The following is a 22,334-nucleotide window of genomic DNA, read 5'->3' on the forward strand; positions in this document are numbered from 1 at the left end:
TATCTGTAATTGGAAGGTAATGGTTTCATGTTGCAGGTTTGGCATTGAACTGGTGAACCCCCTCTCTGACCCAGAGGGCCTGGCCCTGGACGAAGACGAGGACCTCCCCCTAACAGAGGGCTTCCAATGGGAGTCTGGTTACCCTGATGGAGCCCCGCCCCCTGCAGCCCTACCCACTCCCCCTCTCCCACAGGCAATGCCTGCTAGTGATGTCATCAGAGAACAACCGTCAGAGGCTTGGACGCTGGGATCGGAGCAGCCTAGCACTGTGCTGCGGGATAGCAGGTCATCCCGAGCCCCTCAGTCTTTATGTGTGAAGACTGAACCAGAGCAGTACAGGGAGGCAGGAGTGGACAGTGAGCAGAGACAGTTGAATACAAGGAGGAAAAAGAAGCGGAAAGTGGTAAGGGGAGGAGTTATTAGACATTCAGGCTGCTACTTTTCCTGCTTCTTTCAAGTCTATTGATGTTAACAAATGTGCCAGCTAGTGTTCACCCTTCTCTTTTCCTCGGTCTTTGTCTCAGGATAGTGACTTGTTAGACACCTCTGGTGTGGATCGGAGTGGGAAAAAGCAAAAGATTAAGTCAAACAGCGGTAAGTTGTCACTTAAAATTTGTGGTACCCTCCTTCCTGAAATATGCACATATTGTTACTTCTGTGTCTACATTATAATCGGTTCTACCCCGGGTTACCATAAAGAATGAGCCCGGTATTGTCACTGGACCTATTGTAAAGAGCATGGGTAGTAATTGCATAGCTTTAGATTCTATCCCTGTAACCCCACTGAAATTAATGATTTTTCGTCATAAATTCAGCCAATTTGATGACCGCACATAATGCAAATGGGTATTTGGTCTATCTCCAACTCCGGCTGCTTTCAGGAGTGCTTGCTGTTGCTCACTAGTCAGTGAAAAAAAAAATCTGAACAGCTGCACTTACCCCGGAATGAGGGTGCAGAGGGCTCAGGCACCACCCATGGCCAAATGAGCCACATTGGGAACAAGGTTCGGGGGTTTTCACCGCCAAATTCATTTGTCAGGTTTACCTCTCGGCTTGCTTGTATTGTTGTTACTCGGGTCCATTACCGGTGCCTGGGGTATGGGTAGCCATGACTACAAGCACTGCAAAGTGAGCGGAATTAGATTAATTGAACTATCTCCGCCCATGTGGAGGGTTGGTCCACCGTCCCTGCAATAGCAGTTTTGGCTCAGCTCAAACCAAGTTTATTCAATCCACTGAGTGCTTCGGCTGCAAACACAACATACAAGTCACACAAGCACACATTTATACCTTTAGAGTAGGCGGAGTCATCTCCTTGCATGTCTAAGACTGTCCTTCTCTGTTGTTAGTCAGAAACACAGTAGGCTCCTCTTACTGGTATTGTCAGGACCCTCATGGAAGTGTGTGAGAGAGAGGACTGTAGTCAGATTGTCTTTAGGCTGGTTCTGCAGCAACTGGCCTGCCTTATTAAGAACCGAAACTAGACTGTTGCCCTTTGCCTCCCTCCTTAGAAACATTTATATTCAATAATAGCATGTTTGAGCAGAATATTAACTTTCTGCTCTTCCCCTTTTTCTCACTAACTTTCCTTACACAAAGTTCCTCTTTGCCCTTCCTTGACCCCCAACATATACGTTTCTTATCTAAAGTAATCGCCAAGTTCTGGTATGTTTAACATGACTAAGTATATTTCAAGCTAGAATCCAACGGTTTATAACTTTGCAATAGAGATATGTCAATGTCTGCTATTTTTTTCTTTGCTCCATGTTCCATATCACTGTAACTCATTTCCATAGTCAGTCGGTGTGATCACAATTCTGTGTGAGTGCATTTCAATAGTCCGAAGTGTCTTTCTTTCCTTGTCTCCCCTCCTTTACCTGCACTGTGAAAAGAACCGGGAAGGGGAAAGACACTCCCCAGTATATTGCTTTGACATGTCCTGTGTTTTCCAGTCTTTGCTGATGAAGGAGATGAGACTGGTAAAGACCCCCACATTAGACTATTGAGGTTCACACTTTGTCTGTGTGGTCGTTACATCCAGACCTACTCTATTCCCTGTTCTGTAGAGAATGTCCAGGTGGACCAGCTGCTAGCTGTGTCTCTGATGGAGGAGGAGCTGAGCGGTTCCCTACAGAGCCTAGACACCTCCCTGATCCAGGCCCGCAACACCCTGCAGGTCGCCTACACAGAGGTGCAGCGCCTCCTACTGGTCAAACAGCAGGTACTACGCCCAGGATGCTCACAACATCTACCTGGGTTGTGATCGGTAGGGATGAAAGGGAAGGAAACGGAGGTTGTACCTGGATTTTTATTAAGATACACATAGGAACGACCCTGAACCCGACCCTGGTATAGAGGATGAATAGATGAAGTGTGGCATCGGTTTCACTTTTGTTGTCTGTGTTGCAGGTTACCACAGAGATTAACGGTCTCCGAGCCAAGCGTATTGAGATCCTGCAGGTGATGCAAGGGGCAGTGGCAGCAGCTACGGTGCCTACCCAACACCCCTCACTCCTTCCTCTGGCTTACCACTCCACCCCCTCTGCCATACCCATCCTAAACCCCACCCCCTCCACCTCAGTGAGCCTGCCTGTCAAAAAAGAGCCTGCCTCTCTCAACAGCCTGTCTCGCGCCACCCCCTCGCGCAGTCCTGTCATTTCCTATCCCCTCGTGAACCCTCGCTCCACCACCCCTGTCCTCGTTCCCTCACCTCTGCCCATCCCCATACCTGCCAAACCCCCTTCCACCACAGTGACCCTTCCTGCAACTACACCACCTGCTGTTGCGACACTCGGCCAGCAGAGGGTGGTGGGTAGCTCCACCTCACTGTCTACCAGCACCAAGCAGCTGATTGGAAGGCAAAAGAAGCAGAGCAAGGAGAAGGCCACCAGGAGGACCAAGTCAAAGCAGGAAGACGTTCAAGACCAGAGTTCAACGGCCAGTTCCACCACCAGTGACTCGGAGGACTGGGAGGACCAAGAGGGGCTCACCCTCACCTCTGTCCACCTCGCACAGGGGGGGAAAGACCCTCTATTGGGGCAGGAGAAGGACGGGGGTAAAGGGGGTGACGAAGGAGACAGCGACTGCTACGTCGAGACAGTCACTGTAGAGCACCAGCCGAGATCCAACATGGACATCGTCGCCATCGATGACTCGGACGTCGAGGAGGAGCCGGAGGCCATTGTTCCACACACCCCTGCTCCCGCACAGCTCCCCTCCACCTCTCCTGCCCCACCTAGGTCTGTGTGTGTGGAGGTGAACTCTAGCGGTACCCAGACAGTCAGGGTTAAGGAGGACCATAAGGACATCAAACTAAAGGACACCAGCTACGGGTTAGTCTCTTTACTGTACATTTACCATAAAGGAATAAACAATAATAAACAAGGACCTAGGTATCAATAACAGTAATGGAAGCTAAATTGTTTGGTAATTATGTTATCAGAGTATCAACCCACATTGTTGCATTAGAATCCTCTTTTGAATGCAATTCCCCCCCTAATGTGAAATACCTGTGGTTTCTGTTTCCCCAGCAAAATTAAGTTACCCCCTGTAACTGTGAAAGAGAAACATAGTCTCCCAAGTGAGTTACCTGCTTCATATGTCCACTTCCACCATTTTTTGGGGCTGAAATGAAAATTTGTCAATTAGTCATAAACGTTGAATGTTAATGCCGCGCAGCGTGAGTGTATTGTATGTCTGTCTGTTTGTAGGCCAGTCTACACGGTGTACGAGTTTCTGTCTGTTCCATAACTAGTGTTTATGATATGGCTCCGTTTCCTGGTTTTGACCCTCTCTCTCCCCCCTCAGAGTGTGCCGACGTGGCTGAGGAGCAGGAGCCGTCTCTGGGGAGCTTCGAGGGCCACACTGGCACCGTCCATGACCTCCAGATCCATGGGGGCTTCCTGTATACATGTTCAGGGGATAACACAGCACGAGCATATTGCCTAGTGGTGCGTATATAACAGGTGTATAGGACAGGGGTCTTACACATTTTCTTGCCCAGGGACCCCCTTGCAGGCAATTAAGACCCCCCCCCCCCCCTGACAACCGGTGACCCAGAGACCCCCGTTATACGTTAGCAAAATTTCACATCTTGTCTTATTATCTCAGGTGATTGATCATGGCAAGGTGAAGTAATCAACATTTTAAAATGAATAGATTTGGTAGATTGTTTTTCAATGTTTTGACCTACCCACATTGTAATTGCAGGAAGTCTGAACTCTAACATGGCTTATTAGCTAGAAAGTTAACTCAAAACACATGTTTGCTAAAAACAAAGGTTTGCCATATGTTGGTACAAAGTTTGGACACCTAACTCAAGGGTTTTTCTTCATTTGTACTGTTTTCTACGTTGTAGAATAATGGTGCGACTTCAACTATGAAATAACATGGAATCATGCAGTAACCAAAAAAGTGTTAAACAAATAAAAAATAAAAAAAATGTATTTGAGATTCTTCAAAGTAGCCACCCTTTGCCTTGATGACAGCTTTGAACACTCTTGGCATTCTCTCAACCAGCTTCACCTGGAATGCTTTTCTAACAGTCTTGAAGGAGTTCCCACACATGCTGGCTGCTTTTCCTTCACTCTGCGGTCCCAAACCAACTCAATTGGGATGAGGTCGGGTGATTGGGGAGGCTAGGTCATCTGATGCAGCATTCCATCATTCTCCTTCTTGATCAAATAGACCTTACACATCCTGGAGTTGTGTTGGGTCATGTCCTGTTGAAAAACAAATGATAGACCAACTAAGCGCAAACCAGATGGGATGGCGTATCACTACAGACTGCTGTGGTAGCCATGCTGGTAAAGTGTGCCTTAAATTCTAAATAAATCACTGACAGCGTCACCAGCAAAGCATCCTCACACCACCTCATCCATGCTTTACGGTGAGAACCACACATATGCTGAGATTATCCGTTCACCTACTCTGAGTCTCAAAGTAATGGCAGTTGGAAACAAAAATCTCAAATTTGGACTCATCAGACTTAAGGACAGATTTCCAATGGACATTCCATTGTTCGTGTTTCTTGGCCCAAGCAGGTCTCTTCTTATTGATGTCCTTTAGTGGTGGTTACTTTCCTGCAATTTGACCATGAAGGCCTGATTCCCACAGTCTCCTCTGAACAGTTGATGTTGAGATGTCTGTTACTTGAACTCTGTGAAACATTTATTTGGGCTGCAATTTCTGAGGCTGGTAACTCTAATGAACGTATCCTCTGCAGCAGAGGTAACTCTGGGTCTTCTTTTCCTGTGGCGGTCCTCATGAGAGCCAGTTTCATCATAGCGCTTGATGGTTTTTGCGACTGCACTTGAAGAAACTTTAAAAGTTCTTGAAATGTTCTGGATTGATTGACCATGTCTTAACCACTCTGGGGTAGGGGGCAGTATTTTGACATCCGGATGAAAAGCGTGCCCAAAGTAAACTGCCTGTTACTCAGGCCCAGAAGCTAGGATATGCATATAATGGGTAGATTTGGATATAAAACACTCCTCAGATAATCGCATGGTGTGCTTTCGCCATAAAGCCTTTTTGATATCTCACACTGCAGCTGGATTAGTTAAGCTTTATTTTGATCTATTACACTTGGGATTTTATGAAGGTTAAATAGTTATAATTCTGTAGTTTGAATTTCGCGCTCTGCAATTTCAACAGATGTTGGCCAGGTGGGACGCTACCGTCCCACCTGCCCATAAGAAGTTAAAGTAATGATGGGGCGACAGCGTAGCCTAGTGGTTAGAGTGTTGGACTAGTAACCGGAAGGTTGCGAGTTCAAACCCCCGAGCTGACAAGGTACAAATCTGTCGTTCTGCCCCTGAACAGGCAGTTAACCCACTGTTCCTAGGCCGTCATTGAAAATAAGAATGTGTTCTTAACTGACTTGTCTGGTTAAATAAAGGTTTAAAAAAATGGACTGTCATTTCTCTTTGCTTATTTGAGCTATTCTTGCCATAATATGGACTTGGTCTTTTACCAAATAGGGCTATCTTCTGTATACCACCCTTACCTTGTCACAGCACAACTGATTGGCTCAAACTCATTAAGATGGAAAGAAATTCCACAAATGAACTTTTAACAAGGCACACCTTTTAATTGAAATGCATTCCAGGTGACTTCCTCATGAAACTGGTTGAGAGAATGCTAAGAGTGTAAAAAGCTGTCATCAAGGCAAAGGGTGGCTACTTTGAAGAATCTCAAATATAAAATATATTTTGATTTAACACTTTTTGTTTACTACATGATTCCATATGTGTTATTTCATAGTTTTGATGTATTCTATTATTCTACAATATAAATTTGATTTGACTAACAGGCAGGCTTACAATGCTGAGATACTGTATTTTTGTCCCTGGGGTGTTCAGAGCAAAGCGTGCCAAGCTGTCTTTGAGGGCCACACCAACAAGATCAACTGCCTGCTGGTGTCATCTCTGCCCGGCCTGCCAGCACGTCTCTACACCGGCTCCAGTGACCTCACCATCCGCTGCTTCAGCATCAAGGTACCAAATCAAAGTTTTATTTGTCACATACACATGGTTAGCAGATGTTAATGCGAGTGTAGCGAAATGCTTGTGCACCAAACCCCTTTCATCACACAGTGCCTTCAGAAAGTATTCACACCCCTTGACCTTTTCCACATTTTGTTGTGTTACAGCCTGAATTTGAAATTGATTAGGTTTAGATATTTTCGGTCGCTGGTCTATCCACAATACCCCATAATGACATCACAATACCCCATATTGTCAAAGTGGAATAATATTTGTAGTTTTTTTTAACCATTTAATAAAAAATGAAAGCTGAAATGTACTGTGTGCAATAATAGTGTTTTAACATGTTTTTTTTTTTATGACAACCTCATCTCTGCACCCACACGCATACAATTATCAGTCGAACAGTGAATTTCAAACAAAGATTCAACCACAAAGACTAGGGAGGTATTCCAATGACTCGCAAAGAAGGGCACCTATTGGTAGATGGGTAGAACATTTTAAAAGCAGACATTGAATATCCCTTTGAGCATGGGGAAGTTTTTAATTACACTTTGGATGGTGTATCAATAAACATACAGTCATCCTTCCTAACTCAGTTGCCGGAGAGGAAGGAAACTGCTCATGATTTCACCAAGAGGCCAATGGTGACTTTAAAACTTTTAGAGCGTTTAATGGCTGCAATAGGTAGACTGGTCGATTGTTTGTTCGATAGGCTGTTGGTTGACCGAGATTTCTTTAGTCGAGCAGTCGCAATGTTTATTTTTTATGTTGTATAAGACACCTGTCTGATTCGCGCCTGTCTCAGTGGACTAGTCCATTGTGGAGGCCACGGGGATGGCATAGTCCATCACTAAGACATGTTGTACTGAAATTGTATGCGAGTTATATTATGTAAAAAATAATGGTGCCAACAAATAAATCAAATGTGCTTTCTCCCGTGTTGGATATGTTCGCTGTCCGCGGTTCTGAAACATGATCTTCAGTGCCCTGTAGAATTGGCACCTTTCCCTATGTTGCTATGTGCATAATAGCAAATGGTTTATTTTACATGTATTTAACTAGGCAAGTCAGTTAACCCCTCTGGGATATGTGGAACGCTAGCGTATCCAAAAAAGGCTTTTTAAAAATTGTTACGGCAGACTGATATTACTTATTTATTGAGTGTTTACTCTTTTCCAAACAGACAGAAAAGGTATATGGTAATTTAACAGCACCAGTTTGTCACACTTAATATGCACACAACTCTTATAGCCTTTTTCTTGTTACTATTATTATTATGATGATGATGATGATGATGATGATGATCTTTGTAATAAGTAATGCCGTTATCGTTAGTAGGCTTAGTATAGCAGCCTTGTATAACCACCATCGAGCTGTAGGCCTCAGAGAGCATCCTGTTTAGTCTTTAATACCGTAACTTACTTAGGCCTATATTTCAAATCAAATCAAATTTTATTTGTCACATACACATGGTTAGCAGATGTTAATGCGAGTGTAGCGAAATGCTTGTGCTTCTAGTTCCGACAATGCAGTAATAACCAACAAGTAATCTAACTAACAATTCCAAAACTACTGTCTTATACACAGTGTAAGGGGATAAAGAATATGTACATAAGGATATATGAATGAGTGATGGTACAGAGCAGCATAGGCAAGATACAGTAGATGATATCGAGTACAGTATATACATATGAGATGAGTATGTAAACAAAGTGGCATAGTTAGTGGCTAGTGATACATGTATTACATAAGGATGCAGTCGATGATATAGAGTACAGTATATACGTATGCATATGAGATGAATAATGTAGGGTAAGTAACATTATATAAGGTAGCATTGTTTAAAGTGGCTAGTGATATATTTACATCATTTCCTATCAATTCCCATTATTAAAGTGGCTGGAGTTGAGTCAGTGTGTTGGCAGCAGCCACTCAATGTTAGTGGTGGCTGTTTAACAGTCTGATGGCCTTGAGATAGAAGCTGTTTTTCAGTCTCTCGGTCCCAGCTTTGATGCACCTGTACTGACCTCGCCTTCTGGATGATAGCGGGGTGAACAGGCAGTGGCTCGGGTGGTTGATGTCCTTGATGATCTTTATGGCCTTCCTGTAACATCGGGTGGTGTAGGTGTCCTGGAGGGCAGGTAGTTTGCCCCCGGTGATGAGTTGTGCAGACCTCACTACCCTCTGGAGAGCCTTACGGTTGAGGGCGGAGCAGTTGCCGTACCAGGCGGTGATACAGCCCGCCAGGATGCTTTCGATTGTGCATCTGTAGAACTTTGAGTGCTTTTGGTGACAAGCCAAATTTCTTCAGCCTCCTGAGGTTGAAGAGGCGCTGCTGCGCCTTCTTCACGATGCTGTCTGTGTGAGTGGACCAATTCAGTTTGTCTGTGATGTGTATGCCGAGGAACTTAACTTGCTACCCTCTCCACTACTGTTCCATCGATGTGGATAGGGGGGTGTTCCCTCTGCTGTTTTGTTGACGTTGAGTGTGAGGTTATTTTCCTGACACCACACTCCGAGGGCTCTCACCTCCTCCCTGTAGGCCGTCTCGTCGTTGTTGGTAATCAAGCCTACCACTGTTGTGTCGTCTGCAAACTTGATGATTGAGTTGGAGGCGTGCGTGGCCACGCAGTCGTGGGTGAACAGGGAGTACAGGAGAGGGCTCAGAACGCACCCTTGTGGGGCCCCAGTGTTGAGGATCAGCGGGGAGGAGATGTTGTTGCCTACCCTCACCACCTGGGGGCGGCCCGTCAGGAAGTCCAGTACCCAGTTGCACAGGGCGGGGTCGAGACCCAGGGTCTCGAGCTTGATGACGAGCTTGGAGGGTACTATGGTGTTGAATGCCGAGCTGTAGTCGATGAGCATCATTCTCACATAGTTATTCCTCTTGTCCAGATGGGTTAGGGCAGTGTGCAGTGTGGTTGAGATTGCATCGTCTGTGGACCTATTTGGGCGGTAAGCAAATTGGAGTGGGTCTAGGGTGTCAGGTAGGGTGGAGGTGATATGGTCCTTGACTAGTCTCTCAAAGCACTTCATGATGACGGATGTGAGTGCTACGGGGCGGTAGTCGTTTAGCTCAGTTACCTTAGCTTTCTTGGGAACAGGAACAATGGTGGCCCTCTTGAAGCATGTGGGAACAGCAGACTGGTATAGGGATTGATTGAATATGTCCGTAAACACACCGGCCAGCTGGTCTGCGCATGCTCTGAGGGCGCGGCTGGGGATGCCGTATGGGCCTGCAGCCTTGCGAGGGTTAACACGTTTAAATGTCTTACTCACCTCGGCTGCAGTGAAGGAGAGACCGCATGTTTTCGTTGCAGGCTGTGTCAGTGGCACTGTATTGTCCTCAAAGCGGGCAAAAAAGTTATTTAGTCTGCCTGGGAGCAAGAAATCCTCGTCCGTGACTGGGCTGGATTTCTTCCTGTAGTCAGTGATTGACTGTAGACCCTGCCACATGCCTCTTGTGTCTGAGCCGTTGAATTGAGATTCTACTTTGTCTCTGTACTGATGCTTAGCTTGTTTGATAGCCTTGCGGAGGGAATAGCTGCACTGTTTGTATTCGGTCATGTTACCAGACACCTTGCCCTGATTAAAAGCAGTGGTTCGCGCTTTCAGTTTCACACGAATGCTGCCATCAATCCACGGTTTCTGGTTAGGGAATGTTTTAATCGTTGCTATGGGAACGACATCTTCAACGCACGTTCTAATGAACTCGCACACCGAATCAGCGTATTCGTCAATATTGTTATCTGACGCAATACGAAACATGTCCCAGTCCACGTGATGGAAGCAGTCTTGGGAGTGTGGAGTCAGCTTGGTCGGACCAGCGTTGGACAGACCTCAGCGTGGGAGCCTCTTGTTTTAGTTTCTGTCTGTAGGCAGGGATCAACAAAATGGAGTCGTGGTCAGCTTTTCCGAAAGGGGGGCGGGGCAGGGCCTTATATGCGTCGCGGAAGTTAGAGTAACAATGATCCAAGGTCTTTCCACCCCTGGTTGCGCAATCGATATGCTGATAAAATTTAGGGAGTCTTGTTTTCAGATTAGCCTTGTTAAAATCCCCAGCTACAATGAATGCAGCCTCCGGATAAATCGTTTCCAGTTTGCAGAGAGTTAAATAAAGTTTGTTCAGAGCCATCGATGCGTCTCCTTGGGGGGGGGGGGATATATACGGCTGTGATTATAATCGAAGAGAATTCTCTTGGTAGATAATGCGGTCTACATTTGATTGTGAGGAATTCTAAATCTGGTGAACAGAAGGATTTGAGTTCCTGTATGTTTCTTTCATCACACCATGTCACGTTAGCCATAAGGCATACGCCCCCGCCCCTCTTCTTACCAGAAAGATGTTTGTTTCTGTCGGCGCGATGCGTGGAGAAACCCGTTGGCTGCACCGCCTCGGATAGCGTCTCTCCAGTGAGCCATGTTTCCGTGAAGCAAAGAACGTTAGTCTCTGATGTCCCTCTGGAATGCTACCCTTGCTCGGATTTCATCAACCTTGTTGTCAAGAGACTGGACATTGGCAAGAAGAATGCTAGGGAGTGGTGCACGATGTGCCCGTCTCCGGAGTCTGACCAGAAGACCGCCTCGTTTCCCTCTTTTTCGGAGTCGTTTTTTTGGGTCGCTGCATGGGATCCACTCCGTTGTCCTGTTTGTAAGGCAGAACACAGGATCCGCGTCGCGAAAAACATATTCTTGGTCGTACTGATGGTGAGTTGACGCTGATCTTATATTCAGTAGTTCTTCTCGACTGTATGTAATGAAACCTAAGATGACCTGGGGTACTAATGTAAGAAATAACACGTAAAAAAAAAAAAAAACTGCATAGTTTCCTAGGAACGCGAAGCGAGGCGGCCATCTCTGTCGGCGCCGGAACTATAGGCTACTGGATCATTTGTTAATTCCATCACACAGCATACGAGACATTCACGTTGTGAAATACAGTCAAGCATTTTTAGTTAAAAAATTAAATAACCAAAGGGAGCGTTGAATAATTAGCCTAAACAAAAGTAAAACGCAATTCACAAATCCATGCAGCTGTTTTTAGTCTGCTGTAATAAAGGCTTTATATATTATAAACATGTTTTTATGACTCTTGTACACTTAGTGTTTACACTGTTCAAAATTGTCAGAAGAAATAATATTGTAATCTAACAGCAACAGCTTGGGGCACTACTCACAACGCCTGTTTCCTATTCCCTCCTTATTCTTCATCTCCAGTCATTTCCACAACCAAGTCAAATATCTCCCACAGATCTGACTTCCCTTTTTTTTCCTGAGCAACCAGTAAACATTCTCCCGTTCAAGTGTTTTTTTCACGTCCTCCGCATCCATTTTGCTGTCACACGTGTTTGTTTTTTGGTGTTTGTTTATCGATGTGATAATGATATGCTATAGGTCAGGCCCTATTGGTCACATGCATGCCATGCGTATTTGTTTCACGTAAAGAGAGCAAGGTTTGAGGGAATAGGGATTGTTTTTCCTGAACAAATGAGGGATTATGGTAACAACTTTTCATTCAAAAACAAGTAAGAAACTAAATGGCTGAAATTGTTGCAGCTTCAGCACAGAGAGAGCAATTAACACTTGCTGTGGTGCCTTCACTGCAGTAGGGAGGAGAGCGAGACAACGTGTGCCAATCACACAGGCACTCGCTATAAAAAATGTTTGTGTGACCATCTGGCTCTTTCTTTAGTCATTTGTGTCTTCATTATTTAATCAAACAATGTGCTTAAAGCATCAGACAAGCTCAGTGCATATGTAGTTGGTTTTATTCAAACACATAAGGTGTCTGTCTATACGCCTGAAGGTACCACGTTCATCTGTACAAAAAAATATATTACGCAGAATAAAAACATACCCAGAAAGACGGACGGGGGTGCTTCTTCGAAGTTTTGACTCAGGGGGAAGGGGGGCGTTATTTAAATTTGATATTTCTGGTCACTTTGTAATTATGATGTATTGTGTGTAGATGGGTCATCTTTTGATTTGAGAATTATCTTCCTATACATCTACCCTCTCCCTACTGTATATCTCTGGTCCTCATCTTCCTATACATCACCTCCCCTCTCCCTACTGTATATCTCTGGTCCTCATCTTCCTATACATCACCTCCCCTCTCCCTACTGTATATCTCTGGTCCTCATCTTCCTATACATCACCTCCCCTCTCCCTACTGTATATCTCTGGTCCTCATCTTCCTACACATTACCTACCCTCTCCCTACTGTATATCAGTGGTCCTCATCTTCCTACACATCACCTACCCTCTCCTTACTGTATATATTGTCCTCATCTTCCTATACATCACCTACCCTCTCCTTACTGTATATATATATATATATTGTCCTCATCTTCCTATACATCACCTACTCTCTCCCTACTGTATATCAGTGGTCCTCATCTTCCTATACATCACCTGCCCTCTCCCTACTGTATATCTCTGGTCCTCATCTTCCTACACTCTCCTTACTGTATATATATTGTCCTCATCTTCCTCCTTTCCCTCTTCAGTCAAAGAAGTGCCTTGAGCAGATCTCTCTGTCCGACCGGGTGCTGTGTCTGCACATTCACTGGAACATCCTGTACGTAGGCCTAGCAAATGGATCTGTGGTCAGCTTTGAAGTCAAGGTGAGTGCGTCTAAGCCTGGAGTCCAGGTCCTGAAATCATAAAGCATCTCAGAGTAGGTGTGCTGATCTGGGATCAGGTCCCCCTTATCCATATGATTTTATTCTCTCTCCATTACGATCAAAAAGGCACAACCGATCCTAGATTGGCACTCCTTCTCTGAGACGCTTTGATTGGTCCTCTATTCAACATGGTGTAGTTCCTAGTTATAGCTTGGATCAGAATATGATACAAACAGTTGTTCTCTTCCTCTTCTCCTTCCTCTCCCCTGCAGACCCAGAGGCAGCTGGATGTGTTTGAGTGCCACGGCCCACGGGGGGTGAGCTGCCTGGGCACGTCCCAGGAGGGAGCTCGGCGGGTGCTGCTAGTGGGCTCTTATGACAGCACCATCAGCGTACGTGACGCCAAGAGCGGTCTGCTGCTGCGCTCACTGCAGGGCCACACTAAGACCGTCCTCTGTATGAAGGTGAGGAGTCGGGTAGTTGATATGATCTAAAATAGAAATCTTATCGTGTGTCCTTGGGTCCAGGGTCAGGGGTCAATTCCATTTGAATTCAGTCAATTGGGGAGTCAACCCCGACCTTTTACCGAGAACACATTTCCCTCTTAGACCCTATGGACAGGCAGGACCTGATCCCGGGTCAGCATTCCTACCCTGATCCCGGGTCAGCATTCCTACACTGACACAGCATATTTCAGGGTTTGTTCTCCTGTAGTGGTCTGAATGTGATGCAATCAGTGTTTTATTCTCATTTTGGACACGAGTTAACACTTGGCATGTTAATATAACGTTAATTTGTTGGTGGTCTTGAACGGAGAACTCTGACTCTGCCTGTCAGGTATGATCATTCTTTCCCCATTTGTCTGATGTCAGGTGGTGAATGACCTGGTCTTCAGCGGCTCCAGTGATACGTCTGTCCACGCCCACAACATCCACGTGAGTGTCTAACCCCTCCCATCACTTTCCTTGTTCACATAATCATCGTAACACATTCATTCCCGTATGACGGAACAGTCACATAATCTGTGGATTTAGTAGATTTTTTTGATGTCAGTCTTTTTGGTTGACATCTTCCTCGCTCCCTCTGTGTCTGTCCATGCGTAGACGGGTGAGCTGGTCCGTATCTATAAGGGTCACAGCCACGCAGTCACAGCGTTAGCCATCTTGGGGAAGGTCATGGTGACAGCCTGCCTGGACAAGTTGGTGCGTGTCTACGAGTTACAGGTGGGTCTGCCTCATCCTACTCCTTCAATGGCTTTATCCACTCACTCAGATTACTAGCTTATCTGTCGCTCTCTCTGTCTCGCTCTCTTTCTCAATTCCATTCAATTTGCTTTATTGGTATACCGTAACAATGTACATATTGCCAAAGCTTACTTTGGATATTTACAATATGAAAATAATAAGAATCAAAATTGTCAACGGGACAACAGTAACCAAGGGTCAAAATAACCATACATTGAACAATAACAATAAGCATACAGTAGAGGACATGTGCAGGTTGATTGGTCTGTCAGACACTGTCCCTCATCTTATGGCAGGTAGCAATGTAGTGCGCTGCCAACCCACAGCTCTCTGCGTCCTCCCCCAACAGGACAGGTTGCCTACTCTCATCAGAGAGGTCTTTGAAACCTTGAATAAGGGTTTCAAATTTGGGGAAATGACACTATCTAATTGTTTTATATTTTTGATGTTTTGTCAGGAAATGCAGCTCTGTTCTGCTGTGATGCGGTGGTTGCAAAGCCTTTCCTTTACAGGGAGCTAAGTATTCCTGTGTCTACCCTTCTCAATGGCAAGGCTGTGCTCCCTGAGCCTGTATTTTGTCAAGGTTTTTCTAAGGTTTTGTTCAGTAACCAAGGTCAAATAGTTAGCAACGGTGTACTGTCAATTTAGGGCCAGATAGGACTGCATTTTGCTTTGTGCTTGTGTTTCCCAATAAGCAATGTAGTTTTGATTGTGTTGTAATTTGTTTTATTAGAACAGGTTTGTGAACACAACCCCAGGACCAGCTGGATTTTTTAATAAAAATAAAAAATGTTTTTAACCTTTTATTTAACAAGGTAGGCTAGTTGAGAACAAGTTCTCATTTAAAACTGCGACCTGGCCAAGATAAAGGAAAGCAATGCAACACAAACAACAGAGTTACACATGGAATCAACAAACATACAGTCAATAATACAATACGAAGTCTATATACAGTGTGTGTAAATGAGGTAGAATAACGGAGGTAAGGCAATAGGCCATAGTGGTGAAATAATTGCATTATAGCAATTAAACACTGGAGTGATAGATGTGCACAAGATGAGTGTGCAAGTAGAGATACTGGGGTGCAAAGGAGCAAAATAACAGTATGGGGATGAGGTAGTTGGATGGGCTAATTACAGGTGGGCTATGTACAGGTGCAGTGACTTATGAGCTGCTCTGACAGCTGGTGCTTAAAGCTAGTGAGGGAGATGTGATTTTTGCAGTTCGTTCCAGTCATTGGCAACATAGAACTGGAAGGAAATGCGGCCAAAGGAGGAATTGGCTTTGGGGGTGAACAGTGAAATATACCTGCTGGAGTGCGTGCTATGGATGGGTGCTGCTATGGTGACCAGTGAGCTGAGATAAGGCGGGACTTTACCTAGCAAAGACTTATAGATGACCTGGAGCCAGTGGGTTTGGCGACGAATATGAAAAAAGGGCCAGCCAACAAGAGCATACAGGTCGCAGTGGTGGGTAGTACATGGGGCTTTGGTGACAAAACGGATGGCACTGATAGACTGCATCCAATTTGCTAAGTAGAGTGTTGGGGGCTATTTTGTAAATGACATTGCCGAAGACAAGGGTCATAGGATAGTCCGTTTTACGAGGGTTTGTTTGGCAGCATGAGTGAAGGATGCTTTGTTGCGAAATAGGGAGCTGATTCTAGATTTAATTTTAGATTGGAGATGCTTAATGTGAGTCTGGAAGGAGAGTTTACAGTCTAACCAGACACCTAGGTATTTATAGTTGTCCACATATTCAGTCAGAACTGTCCAGAGTAGTGATGCTAGGCGGGCGGGAAGTTGTGGGCAGCGATCGGTTGAAGACCATGCATTTAGTTTTTCTTGCATTTAAGAGCAATTGGAGGCCACGGAAGGAGAGTTGTAATGGCATTGAAGTTCGTCTGGAGGTTAGTTAACAGTGTCCAAAGCAGGGCCAGAAGTATACAGAATGGTGTCGTCTGCATAGAGGTGGATCAAAGAGTCACCAGCAGCAAGAGTGACATCATTGATGTATACAGAGAAAAGAGTCGGCCCTAGAATTGAACCCTGTGGCACCCCCATAGACTTCCAGAGGTCCGGACAACAGGCCCTCCGATTTGACACACTGAACTCTATCTGAGAAGTAGTTGGTGAACCAGGCGAGGCAGTCATTTGAGAGTCAAGCCTTGGCCAGGTCGATGAATACCATTGCACAGTATTGTCTCTTATCGATGGTGGTTATGATATCGTTTAGGACCTTGAGCGTGGCTGAGGTGCACCCATGACCAGCTCTGAAGCCAGATTGCATAACGGAGAAGGTACGGTGGGATTCGAAATGGTCTGTGATCTGTTTGTTAACTTGGCATTCAAAGACCTTAGAAAGGCAGGGTAGGATAGATATGTCTGTAGCAGTTAGGGTCTAGAGTGTCTCCCCATTTGAAGAGGGGGATGACCGCGGCAGCTTTCCAATCTTACAAATGAGGTTGAACAGGTTAGTAATAGGGGTTGCAACCATTTTGGCAGATCATTTTAGAAAGAGAAGGTAAAGATTGTCTAACCCGGCTGATTTGTAGGGGTCCAGATTTTGCAGCTCTTTCAGAACATCAGTTATCTGAATTTGGGTGAAGGAGAAATGGGGTAGGCATGAGCAAGTTGCTGTGGGGGGTGCAGGGCTGTTGACCGGGGTAGGGGTAGCCAGGTGGAAAGCTTGGCCAGCTGTAGAAAAATGCTTATTGAAATTCTCTATTGCGTATTTATCGGTGGTGACACTGTTTCCTAGCCTCAGTGCAGTGGGCAGCTGGGAGGAGGTGCTCTTATTCTCCATGGACTTTAGTGTCCCAGAACCTTTTGGAGTTTGTGCTACAGGATGCAAATTTCTGTTTGAAAAAGCTAGCCTTTCCTAACTGCCTGTGTATATTGGTTCCTAACTTCCCTGAAAAGTTGCATATCTCAGGGGCTATTCGATACTAATGCAGAACGCCACAGGATGTTTTTTGTGCTGGTCAAGGGCAGACAGGTCTGGAGTGAACCAAGGGCTATATCTGTTCCTGGTTCTACATTTTTTGCATGCTTATTTAAGATGGTGAGGAAAGCACTTTTAAAGACTAACCAGTCATCTTCTACTGACGGAATGAGGTATATGTCTATGCCAGGTCAATTAGAAAGGCCTGCTCGCAGAAGTGTTTTAGGGAGTGTTTGACAGTAATGAGGGGTGGTCGTTTGACCGCAGACCCATTACGGACGCAGGCAGTGATTGCTGAGATCCAGGTTGAAGACTGCAGAGGTGTATTTGAGGGCAGGTTGGTTAGGATGATATCTATGAGGGTGCCTGTGTTTACAGATTTGGGGTTGTACCTGGTAGGTTCATTGATAATGTGTGAGATTGATTGCTTCAAGTTTAGATTGTAGGATGGCCGGGGTGTTAAGCATGTCCCAGTTTAGGTCACCTAACAGCACGAGCTCTGAAGAAAGATGGGGGGGGGAAATCAATTCACATACGGTGTCCAGGGCACAGCTGGGGCAGAAGGTTTTGGATGAGGGGACTCTTTTCTATGCTCAACTCTTGACATTGCAGGGCTTGGTAATGATATGAGAGGCGGTCACTGTATTTTAGATGTTTATAAAACTTAATTGCTTTTTTTTTAGTTATTATTATTATTATTAGTGGATTTTGGCCTAATTCTGCCCTGCATGCATTGATTGTCGGACATGTAGGAAAATCGTACAGAACTCTGCATACAGGGTTTCAATTGGGTGTTGGTCCATTTGGTGAAATCTTGTTTTGCAAGAGTACCCCGCACCTCACTGCCATAAAGTGCAATTGGTTCAATGACACATTTGATTAGTTTTAGCCAAATTGTAATAGGTGTTTTCAATTTGAATTTGTTTTTTAATAGCGTAGAATGTCCTGTGTACTTTCTCTTAGTTCATTCACTGCCTCATTAAGGTGCCCAGTTGAGCTTATTTTTAAACCTATGTAATTGTAGTGTGTGCAGTACTCTATATATTTTGTACCAATTGAGAACTTTGGTCTAGTTCCCTGAGATCTGGATCTTCTCTGGAAAATCATATTTTGAGTCTTTTTGACGTTTACTGCCAGGGCCCAGGTCTGGCAGTACTGCTCTAGCAGGTCCAGGCTCTGCTGTAGGCCATGTGCTGTAGGGGACAGCAGGCACGGGTCATCTGCGAAGAGTAGGCATTTAACCTCTGAATTGTGGAGACTAACACCAGGGGCTGAGGATTTTTCTAGAATAGTGGCCAATTCTCTCCGTCTGTCTCTCTCGGCTCTGTCTCTCGGCCTCCGTCTGTCTCTCTCGGCCTCCGTCCGCCTCGCTTTCGCTCTCTCGGCCTCCGTCTGTCTCTCTGAAACAAATCATGCTTGATTTTAAAGTGCAACACACTTAATAAAAGAACACACACAATATAAGATGGTGAACCATCTCTGTCCTGCGATCCTCTCTTTCTGTCTCTCTCTCCTCCCTCACTCAACCCCTCTCTCCGTCTCTCTCTCCTCCCTCAACCCTTCTTTCTCTCCACAGTCCCACGACCGGCTGCAGGTGTACGGTGGCCACCATGACATGGTGATGTGTATGGCCATCCATAAGAGTGTGGTAAGTGAGCTTGTTTCGTCAGCCCAGAAGCCAACCCTCCTGCCTGTGGGCCTAGAGGCAATATGAACATCTACATTCAGTACATTGGAAAGGGGACTACTGTGAATGCATTGTACAGTTGATAGAATTTACAAAATTGAAAAGAGCAGTTGTGGACAATAAACTACTCTTCTCTCCTGATGCAATGTAGATCTACACAGGCTGCTACGACGGCACTGTCCAGGCCGTGAAACTCAACTTGATGCAAAACTACCGCTGCTGGGTAAGAGAAACAAGCTGGGGTTTACCTTCAGAATATTTCCTATCGTTTTGTCTGACGGGTCATTTTCTGACCTGACCTTTGTGTGCAGTGGCACGGTTGCTCGCTGATCTTTGGCATGGGGGAGCACCTCCTGCAGCACCTGCTCACCGACCACAGCAACCGGCACCTGCAGACCTTCAGGTGTCGCTGGAGGAATTGCGACGCCGCCTTCGCCACGCAAGACTCCTCCCACCTGGTAAGAGATAGACAGACAGGTTTGTAGACAGACAGGTTGACTAATGGACAAACACCAACAGTCAACCTGTCTGTCTACAAGACTGTCTGCCTGAATTGCAGATCTTGTTATTACAGATGATTATTCTGTCAGAAATGCAGAATTTGAGAGCTCTTTGTATATAAGGAACAGAGGGGGGGTTATTGTCAATGTTTGAGTACCTTGTCTCCCCCTTGTCTCTACAGGACCTGCCTAGCCACATGCAGACACACGTAGAGATGGACAGCAAGCTGAAAACATGACAGTAGAGAAGACATGCTGTTTCCCCAGTTCTTCCTTCTGCAGATGTGTGGTGCTGAGTTGACACGGATCTCTCGCCATTAGAATCAATGGCTCCATACATGGAGCTAGGCTGGAATTCTGGCATTCATTCTTCTTGGATAGTAGGAGTTGGGACCCCATTCAGTAGGCAAATGTTGAGGAGGGAAGGAGATCGAACTGAACTGTTTTCTTGTTCAGAGTAATTTCTCACTTTGTTCATCCTTTAACCCCCTGCTCTTCCCTGGTAAGAGGACACCAGTACGAAGGTTGTGACATGTTTTTAATGGACCTTGGTTTACAACAGGGATCATCAACTAGATTAAGCCATGGCATGATTTTTCATGAGCGGATTAACATAATTACAAATAATTTGTTGACTTCAAATTGACCGCAAGAAGCCCAAACAAATATATTTGACTTAAACATAATCATTTCAAACCTGGCATATGTTTGTATATGATCACATATATCTCTGTATTATGCCTGGGAATATTGTGGGACAGATTTCCAAAATTAAAACTTGGAGCTCATTGGCTGGTGTTTTAACAGTCTTATGGTCAACAGTCTTATGGTCAACAATCTTATGGTCAACAATTTAAAATAGTAATTTTCAGAACTTGGGGGGGCTAAATAAAATCACAGTGGGCTGCTAGTTGGGGAACCCTGGATTATACCGTTCTACAAGGCTGTGGCTCAACGTCAGCAATTGTATTGGAACACTTGCTAAATAGCCCATACTGGACACACACACACTAACACACAGCGTATAGATTATCACTGCATAACCACACTGTAACTGATCTGTTGACATGGGCTGGTCATACATAACTACTATACACAGTCTTGTGTGGGGACTTCTATTTCATACACACATTCACACATCTATGGCGCATGTACAGGTTACTGCCAAAGTAAAGGAAACACTTGAGTCAATGAGGGATTCAAAGTAGAGTTAAAGCAGGTGCTTCCACACAGGTGTAGTTCCTGAGTCAATTAAGCAATTAACATCCCATGGTGGTTATTTGGGCTGCCTAGGCTAGAAGAGTTCTGGGACTGAAATAGACGTCTCAAAAGACCATAGGGGGTTTGAAGTGTCTCAGTCACCAGATCTCAGTGCAATTGAACACTTATGGGAGATTCTGGAGTGGCGAGTGAGACAGCGTTTTCCACCACCAACAGCAAAACACCAAATGGTGGAATTTCTTGTGGAAGAATGGAGCATTCCTCCAATTGAGTTCCAGACACTTATAGAATCTATGCATTGAAGATGTTCTGGCTCATAGTGGCCCAACACCCTATTAAGATCATTTATGTTGGTGTTTCCTTTATGTTGGTAGTTGCCTGTATGTATTGATATGCTGAGCGTGCACACATGTACAGCAACAATAGGAACATGTTTTATTAATTCAGAAAAATGTATAGGATTTTATTCTGTTACGAAGGATCATTTTTCCCATTTCAGTGGTGTAAGACCGAGACCAATGCTTACTGTAAAAGCACGGACATAAGGATTATTGACAGTTTTTTTTTTTATGGTTTTGGATTTGCTGTGATGTGAGAGACCAACTCCTAACACACACACACACACACACACGTCTGTTTAGACATGATTTGTCATGTTATTTTCCAGTCTGTATGGAAGGGGCTCACTGTTAAAGCTGCAGTATGTCACTTTTTAGGTCACCTGACCAAATTCACATAGAAATGTGAGCTAGATCTGTCATTCTCATTGAAAGCAAGTTTTTAGAAGCAGATCTGTTCTATGTGCGTAATTTCTTTGATTCCGATTAAATTCAGTTTTTGCGTCTTTTATTTTAGGTTTTGTACACGAGCTTCAAACATCTGAATGTACAATATTTTTGTTTATTGAAAAGATATTTCACTGTTTTAAATCGTGCAATGATTCTCTACACCATACATGGCTTGTTTTGTCATACTTTAATTAGGCCAACTATTAAAACATTTTACAACCAGGAAATGGCGGTGCGATTTCTGCATTACTTTTTAAATGTCTAAAAAGGACCACCCGTTTCTCAGGCTTGTGAAATAAATACTATATATATATATATATACACACACACCGTATGGCGGCTTTAAATGCCTGCAGTGGAGTTCTGAATATTTGATGGAAACACTATACTATGTATTGAACTCTTACCCTATGAGGTCCAGAGCTGGTTTTCTGTTCTACCTGAGTTAACTGCATCCACCAGGTCTAAATCGGTCCCTGATTCGAGGGGAACACAGTGGAACTGGCTTTGAAGTCCAGAGCTTGAGGGCTATATGAGCTTACTTAGGACCAACTAGACTGATATGGAGTTTTGGTCATCCACAACTGTGATACACAGTGGGGAAATGGACACTAATGTGACGTAGGATGGCTTTTTCACTAGTTTAATGTATAATTTTAAGAGGTGGCCGTAAGAGATGGGCATTGTGAATAGTCCATAACTGTTCAAACCCATGTAGGCTCACCATATTTCAGCAATAAGGCCCGAGGAGGTGTGGTATATGGCCAATATACCACGTCTAAGGGCCGTTATTATGCACAGCGCAACACAGGTGTGGTATATAGCTGTGGTATATTG

General features: G+C 44.8%; 1 protein-coding gene across 1 annotated transcript in view; it reads left to right on the forward strand.

Moving 5' to 3' along the window:
• Window positions 1–21,724, forward strand: part of znf106b (zinc finger protein 106b) — a 25,921-nt gene extending 4,197 nt beyond the window's left edge. Inside the window, exons 6-20 of the mRNA XM_020496233.2 lie at window positions 37–403; window positions 525–594; window positions 2,067–2,221; window positions 2,410–3,332; window positions 3,531–3,580; window positions 3,808–3,950; window positions 6,363–6,497; window positions 12,998–13,114; window positions 13,387–13,578; window positions 13,987–14,049; window positions 14,218–14,337; window positions 18,878–18,949; window positions 19,140–19,211; window positions 19,300–19,446; window positions 19,671–21,724. Of these exons, the coding sequence (XP_020351822.1) occupies window positions 37–403; window positions 525–594; window positions 2,067–2,221; window positions 2,410–3,332; window positions 3,531–3,580; window positions 3,808–3,950; window positions 6,363–6,497; window positions 12,998–13,114; window positions 13,387–13,578; window positions 13,987–14,049; window positions 14,218–14,337; window positions 18,878–18,949; window positions 19,140–19,211; window positions 19,300–19,446; window positions 19,671–19,727 (2,683 nt within the window). The 3' untranslated portion in view covers window positions 19,728–21,724. The remainder of the gene's footprint in view (window positions 1–36; window positions 404–524; window positions 595–2,066; window positions 2,222–2,409; window positions 3,333–3,530; window positions 3,581–3,807; window positions 3,951–6,362; window positions 6,498–12,997; window positions 13,115–13,386; window positions 13,579–13,986; window positions 14,050–14,217; window positions 14,338–18,877; window positions 18,950–19,139; window positions 19,212–19,299; window positions 19,447–19,670) is intronic.
• The last annotated feature ends 610 nt before the right edge of the window (window positions 21,725–22,334 follow it).

The sequence above is a fragment of the Oncorhynchus kisutch genome, linkage group LG12, assembly GCF_002021735.2.
Source record: "Oncorhynchus kisutch isolate 150728-3 linkage group LG12, Okis_V2, whole genome shotgun sequence".
NCBI lineage: Eukaryota > Metazoa > Chordata > Actinopteri > Salmoniformes > Salmonidae > Oncorhynchus > Oncorhynchus kisutch.